Source organism: Berghia stephanieae, chromosome 15, assembly GCF_034508935.2.
Source record: "Berghia stephanieae isolate SIO BIC M18660-M18661 chromosome 15, UCSD_Bste_1.3, whole genome shotgun sequence".
NCBI lineage: Eukaryota > Metazoa > Mollusca > Gastropoda > Nudibranchia > Aeolidiidae > Berghia > Berghia stephanieae.
In genome coordinates this window covers 22095648-22113147 of record NC_088374.1, presented here as the reverse complement: position 1 = coordinate 22113147, position 17500 = coordinate 22095648, and the positions used below count along the sequence as shown (strand labels likewise).

At 40.3% G+C, this 17500-nt stretch overlaps 2 protein-coding genes across 2 annotated transcripts in view; both read right to left on the bottom strand.

The window, feature by feature from the left end:
* LOC144960417 (uncharacterized) overlaps positions 1-1850 on the bottom strand; it is a 2209-nt gene extending 359 nt beyond the window's left edge. The window contains exons 1-2 of the mRNA XM_078893500.1: positions 1718-1850; positions 1-1296 (exon numbers count right to left, since the gene is read on the bottom strand). The exon at positions 1-1296 is cut by the window's left edge and continues 359 nt beyond it. Coding sequence (XP_078749626.1) covers positions 1-1296; positions 1718-1850 — 1429 coding nt within the window. The remainder of the gene's footprint in view (positions 1297-1717) is intronic.
* Positions 1851-16189: 14339 nt separating this feature from the next.
* LOC144960416 (uncharacterized) overlaps positions 16190-17500 on the bottom strand; it is a 1605-nt gene continuing 294 nt past the window's right edge. The window contains exon 1 of the mRNA XM_078893498.1: positions 16190-17500. This exon is cut by the window's right edge and continues 294 nt beyond it. Coding sequence (XP_078749624.1) covers positions 16190-17500 — 1311 coding nt within the window.

The following is a 17500-nucleotide window of genomic DNA, read 5'->3' as shown; positions in this document are numbered from 1 at the left end:
AGATATCACCAACATTATTCAATATCTTTTCACCATCTTGAAGTACAATCTTTTGTTGATCTTTTGACTTCTGTCTTCCGGTGCACCTTTCTGAGAAGTAACGTTTAATTGAACTTCTTTTTAATTTTACCACATAATTTCGTTGTTCTTTATAACTTTCCCATGGTATTTTTGTTTTTTCTTTCAAGTATTTGTTATGAAGCATTCTTTTTCTATATATAGCTTTTCTTAATTCACTGTTCATGTATGGTACTGGCTTCCTTAGTGGGTATCTAGTTTTGAAAGGGGCATGTTTTTTTGAGATTAAAATTACTTTATCGATAAATTCTCCATATTCAGTATTTACGTCGTTTTCTGAAGTACTGGTTTCGGTTAAAACAGAATGCAAATCTTCCTGATAACTTTTCTCGCAAAAGGTCCTAAAGCTTCTATAACATATTTTGTTTTTCTTAATTTGTAGAACATTATGTTTAATATAAGTTGAAATCATATTGTGACAGTCACTGACGCCTGTTGAAAAATTTAGAGGTTTAGAAAATAAATGGGGTTTGTTGGTGAGCATAACATCAATTAAAGACGGTTTGCAGTTCTTTTTAAAACACGTTGGTTTACATATAATATTTACTAAGTTAAAAACGTCACATATATCACATATAGTTTTTGATTTGTTTTCACTGTTCATAGCGTAATTTAGGTCGGCAACTATCAACAGATTGTCACTATGTTTGACGCCTTTGTCTATCATGGGACTGACTTGTTTGTAGAATAACTCGTCCTTTGTTGATGGTGGTCTGTAGATGGAATATATAATCCATTTTGCGTCGCCTAGATTTATTTCATGGACGATGCCCTCTATGTTGTGTGATTCTATGTCCGGTCTTCTTCTGGTTGCAATGTCAGATCTTATCCATGTTGCTATTCCACCACCCTTGCTGTTTCTATCGTGACGTTCAAATCTGAAGCCCTCAACTGCAAACAATGAGTCTAGAAAAGTTGAATCAATTTTAGTTTCAGAGATGATAAGCATGTCCACCAGATTGTCCAAAAGTAATTGTTGAATTTCGTCGAATTTGTTTCGTAGACTATTTATATTCAGATGACATATTCGAAAATTGTGAGGATGAGATTTTCTTTCTTTTCTTAATTCTTTAGCTATGCAATGTGTATTGTTTTTTCCAAGACCAGCTATCTCCTCAGTCTTATTTTGGCATGATTGAGTGTTGAGTTTGGCAACACTTTGATTGTTTTTGTTGTAAGGTGTGTCATTTATTGTTTCTGATTGGTTTTCCGTTTGTACTTGAGTCGAAATGGGGACGTTAATTAATGCATTAAACCACCTCGTATATTTTTATGTGGTTAAATGCACTGACCTGGGTGAAAGTCCGGCGTGCCAACCTCACTTACTCTTACGTCCAGTCCAATATCACAAAACTCAGACTGCCCAAGTCAACACGAAATCAAAGTTCACACGAAAACAACTACGCACTAACTGATCACACGTCCACACGAAACCAACATTGAGACCTCCTCACGTCTCTCTCAATTCTGCCGGTTTTCTCCCCACCTCTTTTCACTCCCATCCCCAACATCCGTTCGTTTTCCTGACAATTGCGGTTTTTTGAAAAAAAAATTTTTTAAATAAAATTCCCAAACTTTGCAAGCTAAAAAGCATGTTGGAAAACAGATTGTATAGGGGTAGAGAAGATACAGGAAGTACCTTCTAGCTCCCCGGAGCAACTATATTTGTAGAAATCTCTCATCCATACTGTTGAGTCCTCTCCCTCATACAGTGCACTCTCCCGATAACGACATGGCTCGGGACTAGAGGTGCATGTCGTTATCGGGAACATGTCGTTAGTCGGAAAATTTCAAGATGGCGGAAAAAGGGGTGTGGTTAGACCCTTAGAATGTACATAAATAATGTACCAACCATAGTGGGTGATCAGTGATCGGACTTTCCAAACATGTAAAATACACGAAGTGTGTGTGTGTGTAGTTTTGTAGTTTTTTGTTTGTTTGTTTGTTTTTGTTGTTTTTTGTGTGTCATTTTCCCTCTGTTGTTTATCCGGGCTTGGGACCGGCATGAGTGCAGCTGTATTTAATAATACAACTGAACACATGGCCACATTAAAAATGTATTTTTGTTGTTGTTTTTTGTTTGTTTTTTTTTTTTGTTTTGTTTTTTTTTTAAAAACTAACTGTCGGATTTCGATTTAGAGAAGAAATCCATAATCCCGGTCTGTCGCTTGTTGCTGTAAATCATAGGGCCGACTTTATCTTCCATCTGATGCAACAAGTCGAAAATAGATGCACCATCCTTATGTTGCAGTGCAAACCGTCTGAGAGTTTGTAGTGCCGAATTTGGGTCACTACCCGTGACAAGAGGGCAGCTTCATCTTCATCATCGTCGTCATCTTCGGGTGGCTCCTGTCTCTGTTTGATACTGTCAACGATGGAATCGACTGATACCTCGCCGGTCACTGCCAAGTCGCTGTCGATGTTGACGTATTCCTCGAGACCGGCATCTGCATCGTCGATACGATTGGACAAGGCAGACAGCTCCTCAATCGCTGAGTCGGCATTGGGTGCACGTTGAGTTGAATCCTCCTCTGCGCAGAAGCCAGCATGCTTGAAGCAATTGGCGATGGTTTCAGGTGTAACCATGCCCCAAGCACACCGCATATTGTACAGGGCATCAAGGATGGAGACATGGAATCCTGATGCAGAGTCGCCGTCAACGTGTTGTAAATATCGGCGCACAACCAGGGATCGGTAGCGGTGCTTGAATGCATTAATAATGCCTTGGTCGCATGGCTGTGTGTGGCTGGTGGTGTTGGGCGGTAGAAACTCCAACCGGATGGCTTTCAGACCTTCAATCTTGGGGTGGGCAGGGCAATTGTCAATTACCATCACGATGGAACGGCCTAGCAAGAGGTATTTGCGGTCAAGTTTTCGTATCCATGTTCCAAAGATGGAGCTTGTCATCCAGGCCTTGCTGTTTGACACGTACTCAACAGGCGGTGATTTCACGTTTTTGAAGCAGCGCGGGTTGGCCGTATAATAGATTAACAATCAACATATAGTTTGAACACAGATAGCCATAAGCTCTTTATTAAAACGGAAGTTACCAACTGAAAGTAAACAGGAACTCTTTCTTAACAATAACACAAAAGGATAACAATGGGCGATAATCGTAATAGTAATAGATAATCAGATACCCAAACATTGTATCGATATCGGTATCGATGATACTTTATTACATCCCTTCACCCTTAGTAAGGCATGCAAACTACTGACATTAAAATAATAAGAGAAATAAGGAACCGTTAATTATGGCAAATTATAGATTAATAATTATTTAAAAATCCAACCTCTTCGGTGGAATAATTATTCTCTGATCTCTGTGACCTTCGAGGCACAATTTGACCTTGATTGAATGAGCTTCCCAATTGCTCTGGGTTCCTAGTTTGGCTGTTAGTGTTAGCATTAGTTGGCGCGCAAGTAGGTCCAAGATTAAGAGGATCACCAGTGCCTTCAGTGGTTAAACCAACTGATTGTGCAGGTGGCTTGCCTGATGTGAAGCGCTGATCTCTCGGTGGACTGTCAGTACACTGAAACTAATTGTGTGGGTTTATGTCAGATGGTACAACTCTAATTTGATCTTGGTGTCTTCTCTCAATGACACCATTATCTGTTTGGACTCGAAATGAAACAGGACCTGTTGCTTTGATAATTTTACCAGGTACCCATTTCTCTTTACCAGAGTAATTTCTAACCAATACTGTATCATCAACATCTATCTCCCTATCGCGAAAAGTTTCATCATGATAATACTTTTGGGCATTTTGTTTTTGCATAACTGACTGCTGAACTGATGGGTGCAGGAGGTCCAGGTGTGTCTTTAGCTTTCTACCCATTAGTAACTCAGATGGTGTCACTCCTGTGGTGACATGAGGTGTGGTTCGATATTTAGTTAGGAATCTGCTAACTTTCTCTCTTACAGTGGTAGCACCTTTTGCACTCATTTTGACCATTGCTGTTTTGAATGTACCCACAGCACGTTCAGCTAATCCATTGCTAGCAGGGTGATATGGAGAGCAAGTTATATGTTTGTTACCATTAGCATTACAAAACATTTGGAATTCATAACTAGTGAAGGTAGGACCATTGTCCGAGACCAAGGTATTCGGCAAACCATGTGTTGAAAAGATTTCTCGTAGCTCTGCAATAGTGTCACGAGCTGTGGTAGTGCTCATAAGCTTTACTTCGAGCCACTTAGAGTGGGCATCCACTAAGATGAGAAACATTTTGTTAAGAAAAGGACCTGCAAAGTCAATGTGTAATCTAGACCAGGGTTCATTTGGCCAATCCCAATTATACAAGGGTGCTTTGGCTGGATTACGAGCATTCTTTTGACAGTCATAACACTCTTTGACAAAGGTTCCAATGTTCGAATCCAGATGTGGCCACCAGAACCATGAGCGAGCTAACGCTTTCATTTTAGACGCACCAAGATGAGTGTCGTGTAACATGATTAACACCTGATTTCGCAAAGCAAGGGGAATGATTACTCTTGTACCCCACAAAATACAATTATGCTCTAGACTCAATTCATTTTCCCTCAATTTGTAAGGCTTTAACTGTTCATTAGTTACAGTTTCTGGCCATCCATCCCTACCATATTGATAGACAGTATTCAAAACAGTATCATTCACAATAGCATTGGCAATATCATGATAACTAATAGGGGAATTGTCAATCACGTTGAACAACATATCAATGTCTTCAGGTACAAAAAGTTCAGTCTTGTCAGCAAGTGGTAGTCGAGAAAGGCCATCGGCACAATTCTTTGGACCAGGTATATACTCCAGCTTATAATCATAGGCGGCAAGTGTGATCGCCCATCTTTGAAGGCGAGCTGATGCATGTTCAGGCAAAGGTTTGGCTTCTCCTAGTATGTAATCCCAAAAAATGGCTTATGATCAGTACGAATAACTACACGACTACCAAAAATAAACTTATGGAACTTCTTGACACCAAATAACACCGATAGAGCCTCCCTATCCAATTGCGAATATTTAGCTTCAGCCTGATTTAGTGAACGACTAGCATAAGCAATTGGCCTTTCATTATTTTCACTATCTAAATGAGCTAATATTGCTCCAACCCCCGTGGGAGGAAGCATCACACGTAAGAATAAGCTTTTTTTAAGGATCAAAATGACATAGGATTTGATCAGATGATAACATTAATTTCACTTTTTGAAAAGAATCTCCCTGTTGACTGCTCCAATGCCATTTGGCATTTTTACGAAGAAGCATGTAGAGGGGAGCGAGGGTATGAGACACATTTTTCATGAATTTTGAATAGTAATTCACGAATCCTAGAAATGCCTGCAGTTGCTGAACGTTGTTAGGACGGGGTGCTTCGTATATTGCTCGTACCTTTTCAGGCTGAGGACGTAAACCATGCGATGATAGACGATATCCTAAGAAGTTGATTTCTGGCTTCAGAAATTGACATTTTTCTCGTCGAATACGTAATCCTTTCTCGTTGATGAGTCGTAGAACTTTATCCAAGGTAGCGAGATGCTCTTGGTCATTTTGACCAGTAATGTAGACATTGTCGAAGTAGACACACACGCCTGGTATGTCTTGAAACAGGGTTTCCATGGCAGATTGGAAGATTCCTGGACTGGCAGAAATACCGAAACAGAGTCGTTCATATTGGAAGAGTCCTTTGTGGGTATTGATTGCAGTGAGTTGTCGAGAACTTGGATCTAGATTGAGTTGCGTATAGGCATGTGTAAAATCTAGCTCAGTGAATTTGTCACCATGTGATAATTTTATAGCGAGGTCTTCGATTCTTGGTATTGGGTGATTGTTTTCGTGAATGGCTTTATTTATTGTGACCTTGTAGTCACCACAGATTCTGACAGTATTGTCTTTCTTTAAGACTGGTACAATGGGCGTTGCCCATTCCGACGTTGAAACCTTTTTTATAATGTTCTCGTGTTGTAAGCGTTCGAGCTCGTTTTCTATCTTTTGCAGCATGGCAAATGGTGGTTGTCTACATTTGATGAATTTTGGAGTTGCATTGTCTTTTAAATAGATTTTGACTTCACGATCATTCAATAATCCAGTGCCTTGCAAAACGTTGTTGTTTCGATCTAACACCTCGTCAAGATTTTGTTGGTTCTCAATTGAGAATAAAGATGACCAATTGAGCTTAAAATGATGAAGCCAGTCCCTTCCCATTAAGGGAGGACCGTTACTCTCAACTATAAGGAGTGGCAGGTTCGCAGTTTGCTTATCATACTGCACATTAACAATTGTTTCTCCAACAATTTTGACATCTTGGCCTGTGTAGGTGGTTAGTGATTTCGATGACTTATCAAGTTTAGAGTTACAGTGGACTCCGGATAAGACGATGCCCAGGGGAACCGAGAAAAAAATCGGAGTGTAACCAAAATGAGCAAAAACGCATTTGAACAAAGCAACCAATCTAGAATAAGTATGTCCCTTCATATCGCGCGGTCTCTGTAGTGGTCATCAGAGGCTCCTACCCCCAATAGCCCCAAAGAGGAATCAGAATACATAAAAATCGGAATTTGAGATAAAAAAGCGGAATCAACTTACTGTTATTGACTATGACATGCTTTGCGGCAGAAAATGTAATAGACAATCCAAAAGTACTCAAATGATTAAAAATATAAAATGTGTAAAATTGTACAGATTGTGTAAAGACTAAGAATGGGGTCAAATAATAATAGAGAACACACAGGTCCAGGCCGTCTCATAGAGAATACAGGTATTGAATGGATGGATTTAACCTTGTCAGGACCCTCCTCCCCCCCCCCCCCCACACACACACACGCACACACCTAATCAAACAAACGCGCGTGCCGGTACACACACACTTACACACACACACACACACACACACGTACACAGGGCTAAAATTAAATAGGGAAACAAGCTGACCGTACTCAATAATATTATTACCGATTGAACCCAACATATAATATTACCAAGGTCATTGACCTCACGAATTGGAGGCACAATAATAATAATAATAATAATACTTCGGTCAACCCCCCTCCCAAACATATAATATTATCCGACATCAGCAGCACACACTTTGAAAGGACTAATCATACACAAAATGTGTGTTGATTGACCATAGGACATGCTGACGAAATAAGCAATAGCTCACTTTTTTTTTCACTAGAGATTTTTAATTTTTTATTTTCCGGGATGGGAAAGGTGGAAAGCGGAATTTTTGCTTTGAATGTGGAATGTACACCAATTAAGTGAAATTATTCCGCGAAAAGCGGAAGGGTAGGAGCCTCTAGGTCAAGGTCATGCTTCTTGTAAATCGTCGAGACAGAAATAGCTGGTATGCCAATTTCCTATGCGATGATTTTCTGTCGCATGCCAAACTTTCCAAATGCATCGAATCTTCCTTTTCCGCGATAGGTTTGCTATTGTAGTTGTTGACTTGACTTGAATTCTTCTTGATAAAATTGATACTAATTAAGAGGGCCATTACATAGGATGGCCTGGAATTAGAACAAAAAAAATCTTGAACTTGAAGTTGCGACAATGTAAAATTTGAGATGGGGAAATTAAAGTTATTCAATACTGCTTATGTACATTGAACACGGACGTCAGGCAAAGCACCTACATCACATCGATGTGCGCCAATCGTTCGCTGATATTCTTAAGCACTTAAAATTCTTACTGGTAGCTTTTTTAACCAATGGAAATACTTGTTTATTTGTGATTTTATTGTAGTCATGAGTGATAAGAACATCGACTTAAGCGACATCGACTTATGTGGAGTTGTTTTTTTTTTACTAATGTTATATAGGAAGAAGGGGGAGGGACCAAGAAAAAAAAATCGACTTGGGTAAAAATCGACTTAGGCAACGTCGACGTATCCAGAGTGCACTGTAATTAGATTTTCAAAGTCATTCTTGGTCATTACACTACATGACGCACCAGTATCAATGTGGAACACAATGTTTTTATTGTTAATGAGGAGGGGAACCGAAATAGGGGGCCTTTTGTTTGGGGAATTCACAATAAAAAGTTCAAAATTATGCTCGGGGGGGCTTTCTTCATGCTGGGTGGTCAAATTATCTTCATTCAACAGGTGATTTTGATGGCGGTATTTTGCTTTAGGCGCTGGGTTTTTTGTCGATTGTGTTTGCGATCTGCACATTTTTGCAATGTGACCCACTTTTTGACATTTATGGCAGGTTGATGATTTGAATTTACACTGGAATTGGGTATGAGGGCCGCCGCACCGATGACTCGATTTAGAAGTCGCTGATGAAGCATGTGATTTGCTCATGGTACTGAACGATCTTGAAGGTTGCTGATAAGAATTTCTGGACGTGGAAAAATGGACAGTTTCGCCCTTCTGAAGTTGATGTGCACTATCTCTTGTTTGATGAATAGAGAGGGCAATGTCCATGGCTTTGTCGATAGTGAGATCATGCTCAACAAGAAGTTTTCGTTGAATCTGAGCATCGTTAATACCGGTCACAAACTTTTCGCAAAGACGTTCATTTAGAGTTTCTCGAAACTGGCAGTGCTCCGCAATTCTCCGCAGGGCAGCACAATACTGTTGGATTGATTCGTTCGGTTGACGATTTCTTCCTTCAAACTTAGCTCGCTGCATGAATTTAGGTGGAGGTGGGGAGTGGAAGTTCTTTAGCAGCATGCAAAGTTCTTCAAATGATTTATCTGCAGGCGGGTTTGGTTGGCACAGATCTTTCAATATTCTAAATTGTTTGGGGCCTACTACTGTTAGTAGCACAGCAGCTTGCTTTTTATCTGATTCTATGTCATTTGCCATGAAATAGAACTTGAGACGTTCCAAGTAGTCCACAATGGATGTCCCTTCCACAAATTCTGAGATGGACCCAATGGTAGCCATTATTTTGGTTTAATTTACGTAATCAATAAAAATATTTGAATAATTACTTATCTGGCTCTTTTAAGAATTAATATGTAGCACTTCGGCTCTAGATGACTTTATCTCGTCGTCATTTATAATAGATTGACAATCAACATATAGTTTGAACACAGATAGCCATAAGCTCTTTATTAAAACGGAAGTTACCAGCTGAAAGTAAACAGGAACTCTTTCCTAACAATAACACAAAAGGATAACAATGGGCGATAATCGTAATAGTAATATCAGATACCCAAACATTGTATCGATATCGGTATCGATGATACTTTATTACAGGCCGACTTCCCGATAACGAGAAGGGGAAGTTTTTCTGTTCCCGTTGAATTAGTTGCGATGAGTACCGTTAGTCTGTCTTTCGCTTGTTTGCCACCGTGGCGGGCTTCTCCTTTAAAAGTGTGTCTTGTTCGGGAGGCAGCGGAAAAACAGGCCTGTTTCATCCGCGTTGAAAACGTCACGAGGTGAATACTCTTTCATCAAACTGGACAGAGTTGTTGTCTTCCATTCATCGACGATTGATGTGTCCACGGAAGCAGATTCGCCGCAGACCACCTTGAACACGATGCCGTGTCGCTGCTTGAATTTCCTCAGCCAACCGCTGCTTGCTTGAAAATCTGTTACGCCTAGCCTCTCCGCAATAAGTGAATACAATCGATTCAGCGGTCAGCGATGTGATGATTGACTCATTCAATGCGCGTCACCCTTTTGTACCGATGACAATAGACACAGGTGTGTTTTCATTGGCTATGAGGTGCCCCTGGTAGGACATTTCATTGGCCGATAACAAAGTGATCTCATTGGCTATGAGGTGCCTCTGGCTCAGAGAATGAAATGAAACTTACCGGAAACAACATTTTAGCTATTTTTATTTTTGTATCTAGCAAAGTCACAGCCGATTATTGCTAACTCAATGTCGTTATCCGGAGAGTGGTCTAAAAAGTATGTCATTATTTAGAGAGTTTTATTCCTAATAACATATAGTAAACAAAATCGGGACCGGGGGCCAATGTCGCTATCGGGAGAATGTCGTTATTCGGAGAGGTCGTTATCGTGAGAGTGCACTGTATTATGTATCTCCTGTCTGGGATAAGCTGCTCATTTGAGACTTCCTCCTCTGTGTCATCATCCTCAGTCACCCCCTTCCTATATCCAATATATCCCGGATAGACCATTCTATCCACATCAACATTGTTTGCAGAATTAACATTGATGCCACTTTGCCGTACACCTTGACTGTGACCCCACTGTTCACCCAGGAATGATTGGGAATCTGTATTTGTTGTATCTGGTGGAAAGTACGTTGCCATAATAGACCTGTGTCCTATCCATCCAAGGGGTAGCAAGTTATTACTATTGTCCTTTTCACACTAAAGAAACTGAGATAAACTCCCGCTATACCAGCCTTGCAAATCTGAAGGATTGAAGGTAGGACTATTTGATGTGATTAATTTCAGCATGATGTCTTTGTACTTGGTGCTATAAAGGTGTTGCCCTATTCGATTCCTTGTAAAGAAAAGGGTACAAAAATGATCCGACGGCTTCTATTATTTCCAAACTTTTTGAATTACTGTTTTTGGAAAGAACTACATACCGTAGTTTATTAGATTTGCAAAGCTAGCAGTGAGTACTTGTTGTGCTATAAGTACATGCTGCATAAAAATCTAATCATTACAAAACAAAGGAATTCTAATGCAATAATGAATTTACTACTTTCAACTCCCTTGAACATTGATGGAGTGTTCCATTATCCTGTTCATATACATACTCATATTCAGCTTTAAGATAAAACTGGTGCTTTACATCTCTGGACTCTCTTCCCTTGCTCGGAAGCCAGAACTTGGCATGCTGAAGAAACACTTTCATGACTCGATGCACAATGTTGTGGCTTAAACATGAAACACTGGTGCTTTACATCTCTGGACTCTCAACCAACAGTGAAATGCCCCGGAAGCATAAAACATTAGGGTGATGAGAATTTGGTTTATAGGGGGCACCCATCCTGTTGAAAAATAAAATTTGATTTTCCTGTTCACGATTCACATACTCGTGTTCATTGTTTGATGGTGTACCAATTTTTATGTGTGGTCCATCTATGCACCCCACAACAGATGGGAAGCCAGCTTTAAGATAAAACTGTTGCTTTACATCTCTGGACTCTCTTTCCTTGCTCGGAAGCCTGAACTTGGCGTGCTGAAGAAACACTTTCGTGACTCGATGCACAATGCTGTGCCTTGCTCCAACACTTATGCCCATGATCCTGGCAACCATTACAGTGAAATGCCCCGGAAGCATAAAACATTAGGGTGATGAGGATTTGGTTTATAGGGGCACCCATCCTGTTGAAAAATAAAATGACGATAATATCTATGTGATATATAAATCAATACACATTGATTTGCATAAAGGAAAAGAGGAAAAGGGTAAAAAAGAGATGAAGAAAATACACTCCAGTACAGGTTTCTTGAACTCCTCAGGACATGCAATCACGTTTAGGAAACCGTACATTGCATGACGTTTGGTAGGGGGGTGGGGGGGGGGGGGGGCGGAGATTGTGTGGCTCACCAGTATGGTCTTTGCTTCGTACCCAAAAGATACATAGTTCGAATATACACCATGTCATGTGGCCATCAACAAGCCACCTCTCCCAAGCTCAATTTCCAGCGCTGCGCTGTGGCTGACACCTGAGTTATTCCAGTATTCCCATTGAATAAACCGCATGAGGACTATTAAAGGGAACTTTATAGCTATTATTTACTTTATTGATTTTTTTCTTTCACATCTAAACTGGTTTTGCTTATGAAAATTGTTCCCTTTCAAAGTATTACAGTTACAGTGAAAATAATCTCCAACAAGAGCTTGAAAATCGGTTAAGGGAATGCAAAATTCAATAGTGCCAGACAGCGGTAAAATAATGTCCATTCCATGTCATAATATATTATAGTAATAGTCATAGTTGTTTTGTGTGTGATGGTTAGAGAGATTTACCAACACTAACACTCAGTTTGACTAATTCAGTTAAGAAGATGATGATGATGAAGGAGGACGAGGAGGTGTGAAAATGTAGAAGAAGTCTTGGCACCGATTTTGGGTTGGATGCATGAGAATGTAATAAAACTTCTCTTTATAGATTAGTGTAGTAGATTAGAATTAAAATGAATTCAAATACTAACATTTCCTCCTGAGAAGACGATCAAGGTCGTCTTTTACAAGATCACAAATTATAAAAATTGTTCCCGATGAAAACGGAAATATTTCATCACTGTTAAACGAATCGATGGGATTAAGTCTCCCGAAACAGCCTCTCCTGTTGAATCAGTCGTCTCTTGACGAATTTGGAACAGCACAGCTGCCGTCATTTTCATCTGTTGACAGTTGACCTGTCATCTGCATTTTTTGCGGCCGCAAATATCAGGGCGATCAGCAAATTTTGGCAAATTCCCCAAAATTGGCAAATCGCATGGCAAATGTTGGGGGAAAAAAAGAAGCGAAAACAAAATAACGAAAAAAAAAAAAAAAGTGCGGAACTTGAGAAATGTTGCAGCTTTGCCTGGGCCCACACTTCTGTGCCTGGGCCCAAACCAAGGGAAGCTACTCTCGACGGATAATGATCCTTTAAAATCTTTGTAACAACGCTATTCATAATGTAGCCTCCTTAAATGTAATAAATTGTCTTTTATATATATTTTTTTCTGTATCGCGTGTTAATTTTTACTGAAACGCTTAGTTCTCCTCAGCAAATGTTTTGGCAAATTTTGGTCTATTTGGCAAATTTCTTGGCAAATTTTGGGGTTTTTTGGGCAAATTTTGGCAAAATTTTGGTCCCAATTTGGCAAAAAATGCAGATGACAGGTTGACAGTCATTTTGGCCGTTAACTGTACTGTGTCATAGTAATGCGAATCAAGTCATATGATCGAGAGTAACTTTGCATTGCTTTGTTTGGCATAAAAAATAAAATAAAATAAAAGGGGATGGGAGTGTTCTGGCTAAACTACACAATTTTCATATAAAAATATAGCCAGTTGGTAACTCGTGTGTTTGTTATTCTCTAAAAATCTAACCAAGCGGAGCTGAAATATCAGACTCGGACTTCATCAGATTAGTTTCACGGACAAAAATGTGTGTTTTCGACGATCTGTGACCTTTAAACAGTTTCCATTAGCATTGACAAATATCAACAGGATACTTTTGTTGCTATCATTCTTCTTCGGTGTATTTGTTTCTCCAAACCAAATCGTCTAACATTGGCCGCCATCTTTGTTGACGCTGTTTCGAGAGTGCATGGGGCATACTTGCAGCTTGGGAAGGCCACTCTCACTGCCTGCGTCAGCGCCTTTTGACCATCTGCGGCAGTGTGGTTCCTTCAAGTTCCATAAGTGCCGCGGCCACAGTCGACAAAAAGTAAAAGAAATCTTCGAACGTACTATGTAGTGGAATGAAGAAATACCGGTCCGGCGAAGATTGGTGATTGGTCAAGGTTTTCCTTTCTAAGGGAGAAGTTCTTGAAGTTTATCACTGTCACCAAGAAATCGCCAAGATTATATGTCTTGTCAATTCCCATTACTGTCCGGCCATTGCAACAGAAGGCCTTTAGATTTGATTTTGAATTTGATCTTCGTGAAAGAGAATCACAGGGCGCCACTGCTGGACCGCACATCTTGTATTGGAGAAAGTCACGGACGCTGATAATGATAAGGTTTGTTAAATTCAACATTTATTTGGTCTGCCAGGTTACCCACTGATTTTCTCTGTACTCCGTCTTGTCTTTAGCGCTCAGCTCGCTGCTTCTTCTTCATCTGCTGCTTGTTGCGGTGTTGAAGCTCGATCGGTTGCTCCTGGCTTTGGCTTACCATCTTTACGTAGAGTACATTGGGCGGCAGGTGTCCGTTGGCGGCAATCTGATCTATGATTGTTACTGTTACTGCTGTGCAGACGTAACATCCTTTGTGCGTCTTGGAATTGCCATGTGGTGTGCGAATGCACTTCCAGGTTCCCTTGTACTCCACCAGAGCTACCCCCAATCTGTGTTCATTGACAAGATGTGCCGGTCCCTTCTCCACCCAGGTGATGCGGCGGCTTTATTGTGGGTCTGTAGCAAGTGTTGAATAATACCGGACAAGCACAACAACATCTTCGGGTCCTGGTTGTGGATCGTATGGTACTTTTGTCCGAGAACCACCAATCTTCCCCTCCCTACAAAGCTTGCCTTCATGCAGGAACCCTTTTCGCAGTAGGCCATTTGCCAGTTCAAAGAAATAACTCTTGTTGTTTCTTGTATTTGTCCACACACCACAGTCATCATCGTATCGGTTGCAGCTGTCTTTCTTGCGGCGCCCCACGTTCGCCGAGTTACATAAAACCACCGCAATGTTCTCTTTAGGTCCTCTTGGATTGCAGGAAAGGCCATCAGAACCTTCTCGCAGGGTGCACAGAACTTCAGCGGTGCTGTTGAAGTATTCATTTTCAAGACTGAATTCGTCGACATTTGTCCACAGCGACACCATAAGAAGTCGAAGGATTGTTGCTTGAGACATTGTCACTATCTGAAACGCTATCAGATTCAGATTCACCGGCATTAATGTCGGCAACAAAATCAGCATCAGTATCTGAGTAACCTGGATCAGCACCTTAAACAGTCATTAACCTTCCTCTTATTCATCTGAAAATCACCGCTACTGTCACTGGGCAAACTAAATCTCACAGGTTTCCTCTTTGTACAACTTTCCTAGCAGTTACAATTGCGAGTCGTCATATTACTAATTCGTAAAATTCCAAAAGTGCTTCCTTTTTATAATGTTTTCGTTGATTGATAAGATTCAATGATGATATTAACAAGTCTCAAACACCAACTTTACATTTTTTTAGACAAAACCGGAAGACCTTACTACTTGCGGCTATAGAGAGGACGTCAGCCACTCTCTTATTGGCTTAATTACAGGGTCAAATATTGGATTCACTTCCGGGGCGGGTGTTGCGACTGTAAACAATAACAGGCTGAGCACCAGATTATTTTATGTGTGTTGTAATCTAACCCTTCATAATAGAAGGAGACTCGCACCCGACTATTGAAGACTGCTTGTTGTAAAGGAGAAATTATTTTGGGTAAGCGATTAATTCTCATTACAACAAGCAGCCTCCAATAAGATGTGCTGCTAGGCTTGGTGTATTATAGGATAAGATAAGATAAGATTAACTTTATTAATCCAAAACAGGAAATTACATTGTGTTTTTACATGACTCAAGGTAAAAGATAAGATATTTAACAGGATTGATGATAATACAACAAAAACAATAACAATGTATCAAAGCTAGTTGGGATTTAGTACCCTAGAAACCATTCAGATCATTCATTCTCACACTCGCTCTAATATGTATGTCCTCCCTCATTAATTAAGGTGTCAGAAATAATGGTATTAATAATAAATGTAGGCCTAGTAGTAATAGTAGTAGTAGTACTACTAGTAGTAGTAGTACTACTAGTAGTAGTAGTAGTAGTAGTAGTAGTAGTAGTACTACTACTACTACTACTACTACTACGACTACTACTACTACTACTACTACTACTACTACTACTACTACTACTAGTAGTAGTAGTAGTAGTAGTAGTAGTAGTACTAGTAGTAGTAGTACTAGTAGTGGTACTATTAGTAGTAGTACTAGTAGTACTAGTAGTAGTAGTAGTAGTAGTAGTAGTAGTAGTAGTACTAGTATTAGTAGTAGTAGTACTAGTAGTAGTAGTACTACTAGTAGTAGTAGTAGTAGTAGTAATAGTAGTAGTAGTACTAGTAGTAGTAGTACTAGTAGTAGTAGTAAGGCCCCCTGCCCAAATAAGGCCCGCCTTTTTTATTTGATGGGCCTGTGTCCACCAATACATTTTCTATTTGACACTTTGTGTTTTTTACAACTGCACTAAGTTTATAAAGGACATAACAAAAGGCAAAAAGGCATTAAGTTTTGTGTTATTTATTTAGAACAACTTTGGAAATAAGTCAAATGGGCCTTAATAAGGCAAGTATGCCCTAATAAGGCCCATCACAAAAATCACCATACAACACCATAAGAACAACATAAACAGTTTCTAGGCTTGTAACAACATCATTATAAATCTAATTGTCACATTCTGGGCAAACAAAAGAGTCGCCAGCCTTGGTCAACCCGACACAATCTTCATGATACCATACACTACAGCTTTCACAGCTCCGCATGTCTTCAATTTTGGTATCTTGGCACACGGGACAGTACCAACCACTTTCTGTTTGTGTTGTTTTCTTCGCCTTCTCCTTCCCTTTGCCATTCCCCTTCCCCTTTCCACCATTTCCAGTTTTTTTCAGTTTCAAACAATGATTTTGAAATTACAGTAGCTCTGTAGTTGATGCTTTTCTTTCTCACGACAGATCTCTTCTTTTTAGATTGTGTTTTCATGAGATCACAAAAACTTACATTTGTAGAGGGTGATGGTAAAACTGGGGCTGAAGTCGTTGGCATTGACATTGCCAAAGGCTGAGAAGGCTTCTCTGTGCCTGGTGTCGCAGCTGGAGCAGACACTGAAGGCTGTGGTTGCAGTGTGGCTTCAGCTGATGACGTCGATGGTTGTTGTTGTGTGGCGTCAGCTGACGTCAAAGGCTGAGGTGGTTCATTGTCGTCAATTTGAGTGGCTTCACTTGGAGCAAAAGCATGGTCTGGAATTGCATTCTTGTTGAATCGGTATATTCCGCAGGTGCGAAACCCACTTGTGATGTTTCCCATTGTCATGCATTTCATCCAAACAGGGGTGAACACCTTCCCAAACACGTCTTTTGAGAGTGTTCTATCGGGACGAGTCCTCCAGAATTCCAACACCTGCTTGTCCCAGTGATGCTCAAAGGAGTGGAATACAGCAGTATCCAGAGGCTGCAGTTCATGCGTCGTGTTTGACGGCAGACAGAAAAGCGTGATGTCATATTTGTCTGCCTCGTCCAGAATATCCATTGACAGATGACATTTTGCTCCATCCAAAATCAGAAGCACTCTACCGGCCGGTTTAAACTTGACAAACACTTCATGTGTCATGCTACCCTTCTCTGCCATTTCAAAGCATGACAGAGGAGGGAGGTCATCACCATATTGTTCCTTTCTATTCTTTCCCTTGAAAATGATCATTGGGGGAACCGCAATCCCCACTGCAGAAACACATGCAACAATAGTCACGTTTTCACCATGCTCTGGTGCTACCAAATGTACCCGTTTGTGGCCTTTGGCAGCAATCACTCTTTGTTGATGGTGGAGAGATAGTTGGCAACCTTTCTCGTCCAAATTGAAGATGTGATCTGGCTGATTAAACAGATCAAGGTCTTTCATAGTTTCCTCAAGTTTAGTGAAGTGATCATTCACAATGAATCTGTTAAGTTTCTGTGCTCGTGCCTGATTCATTGCTTGTGCTTTTCTGGCACTCAACCGTGGATGGCGTTTCATGAAAAGCCGAAACCACTTTTCTCCTGCAAGATTCGATGTTAAAGGGTGAGAAATATTGTTTTTGGCAAC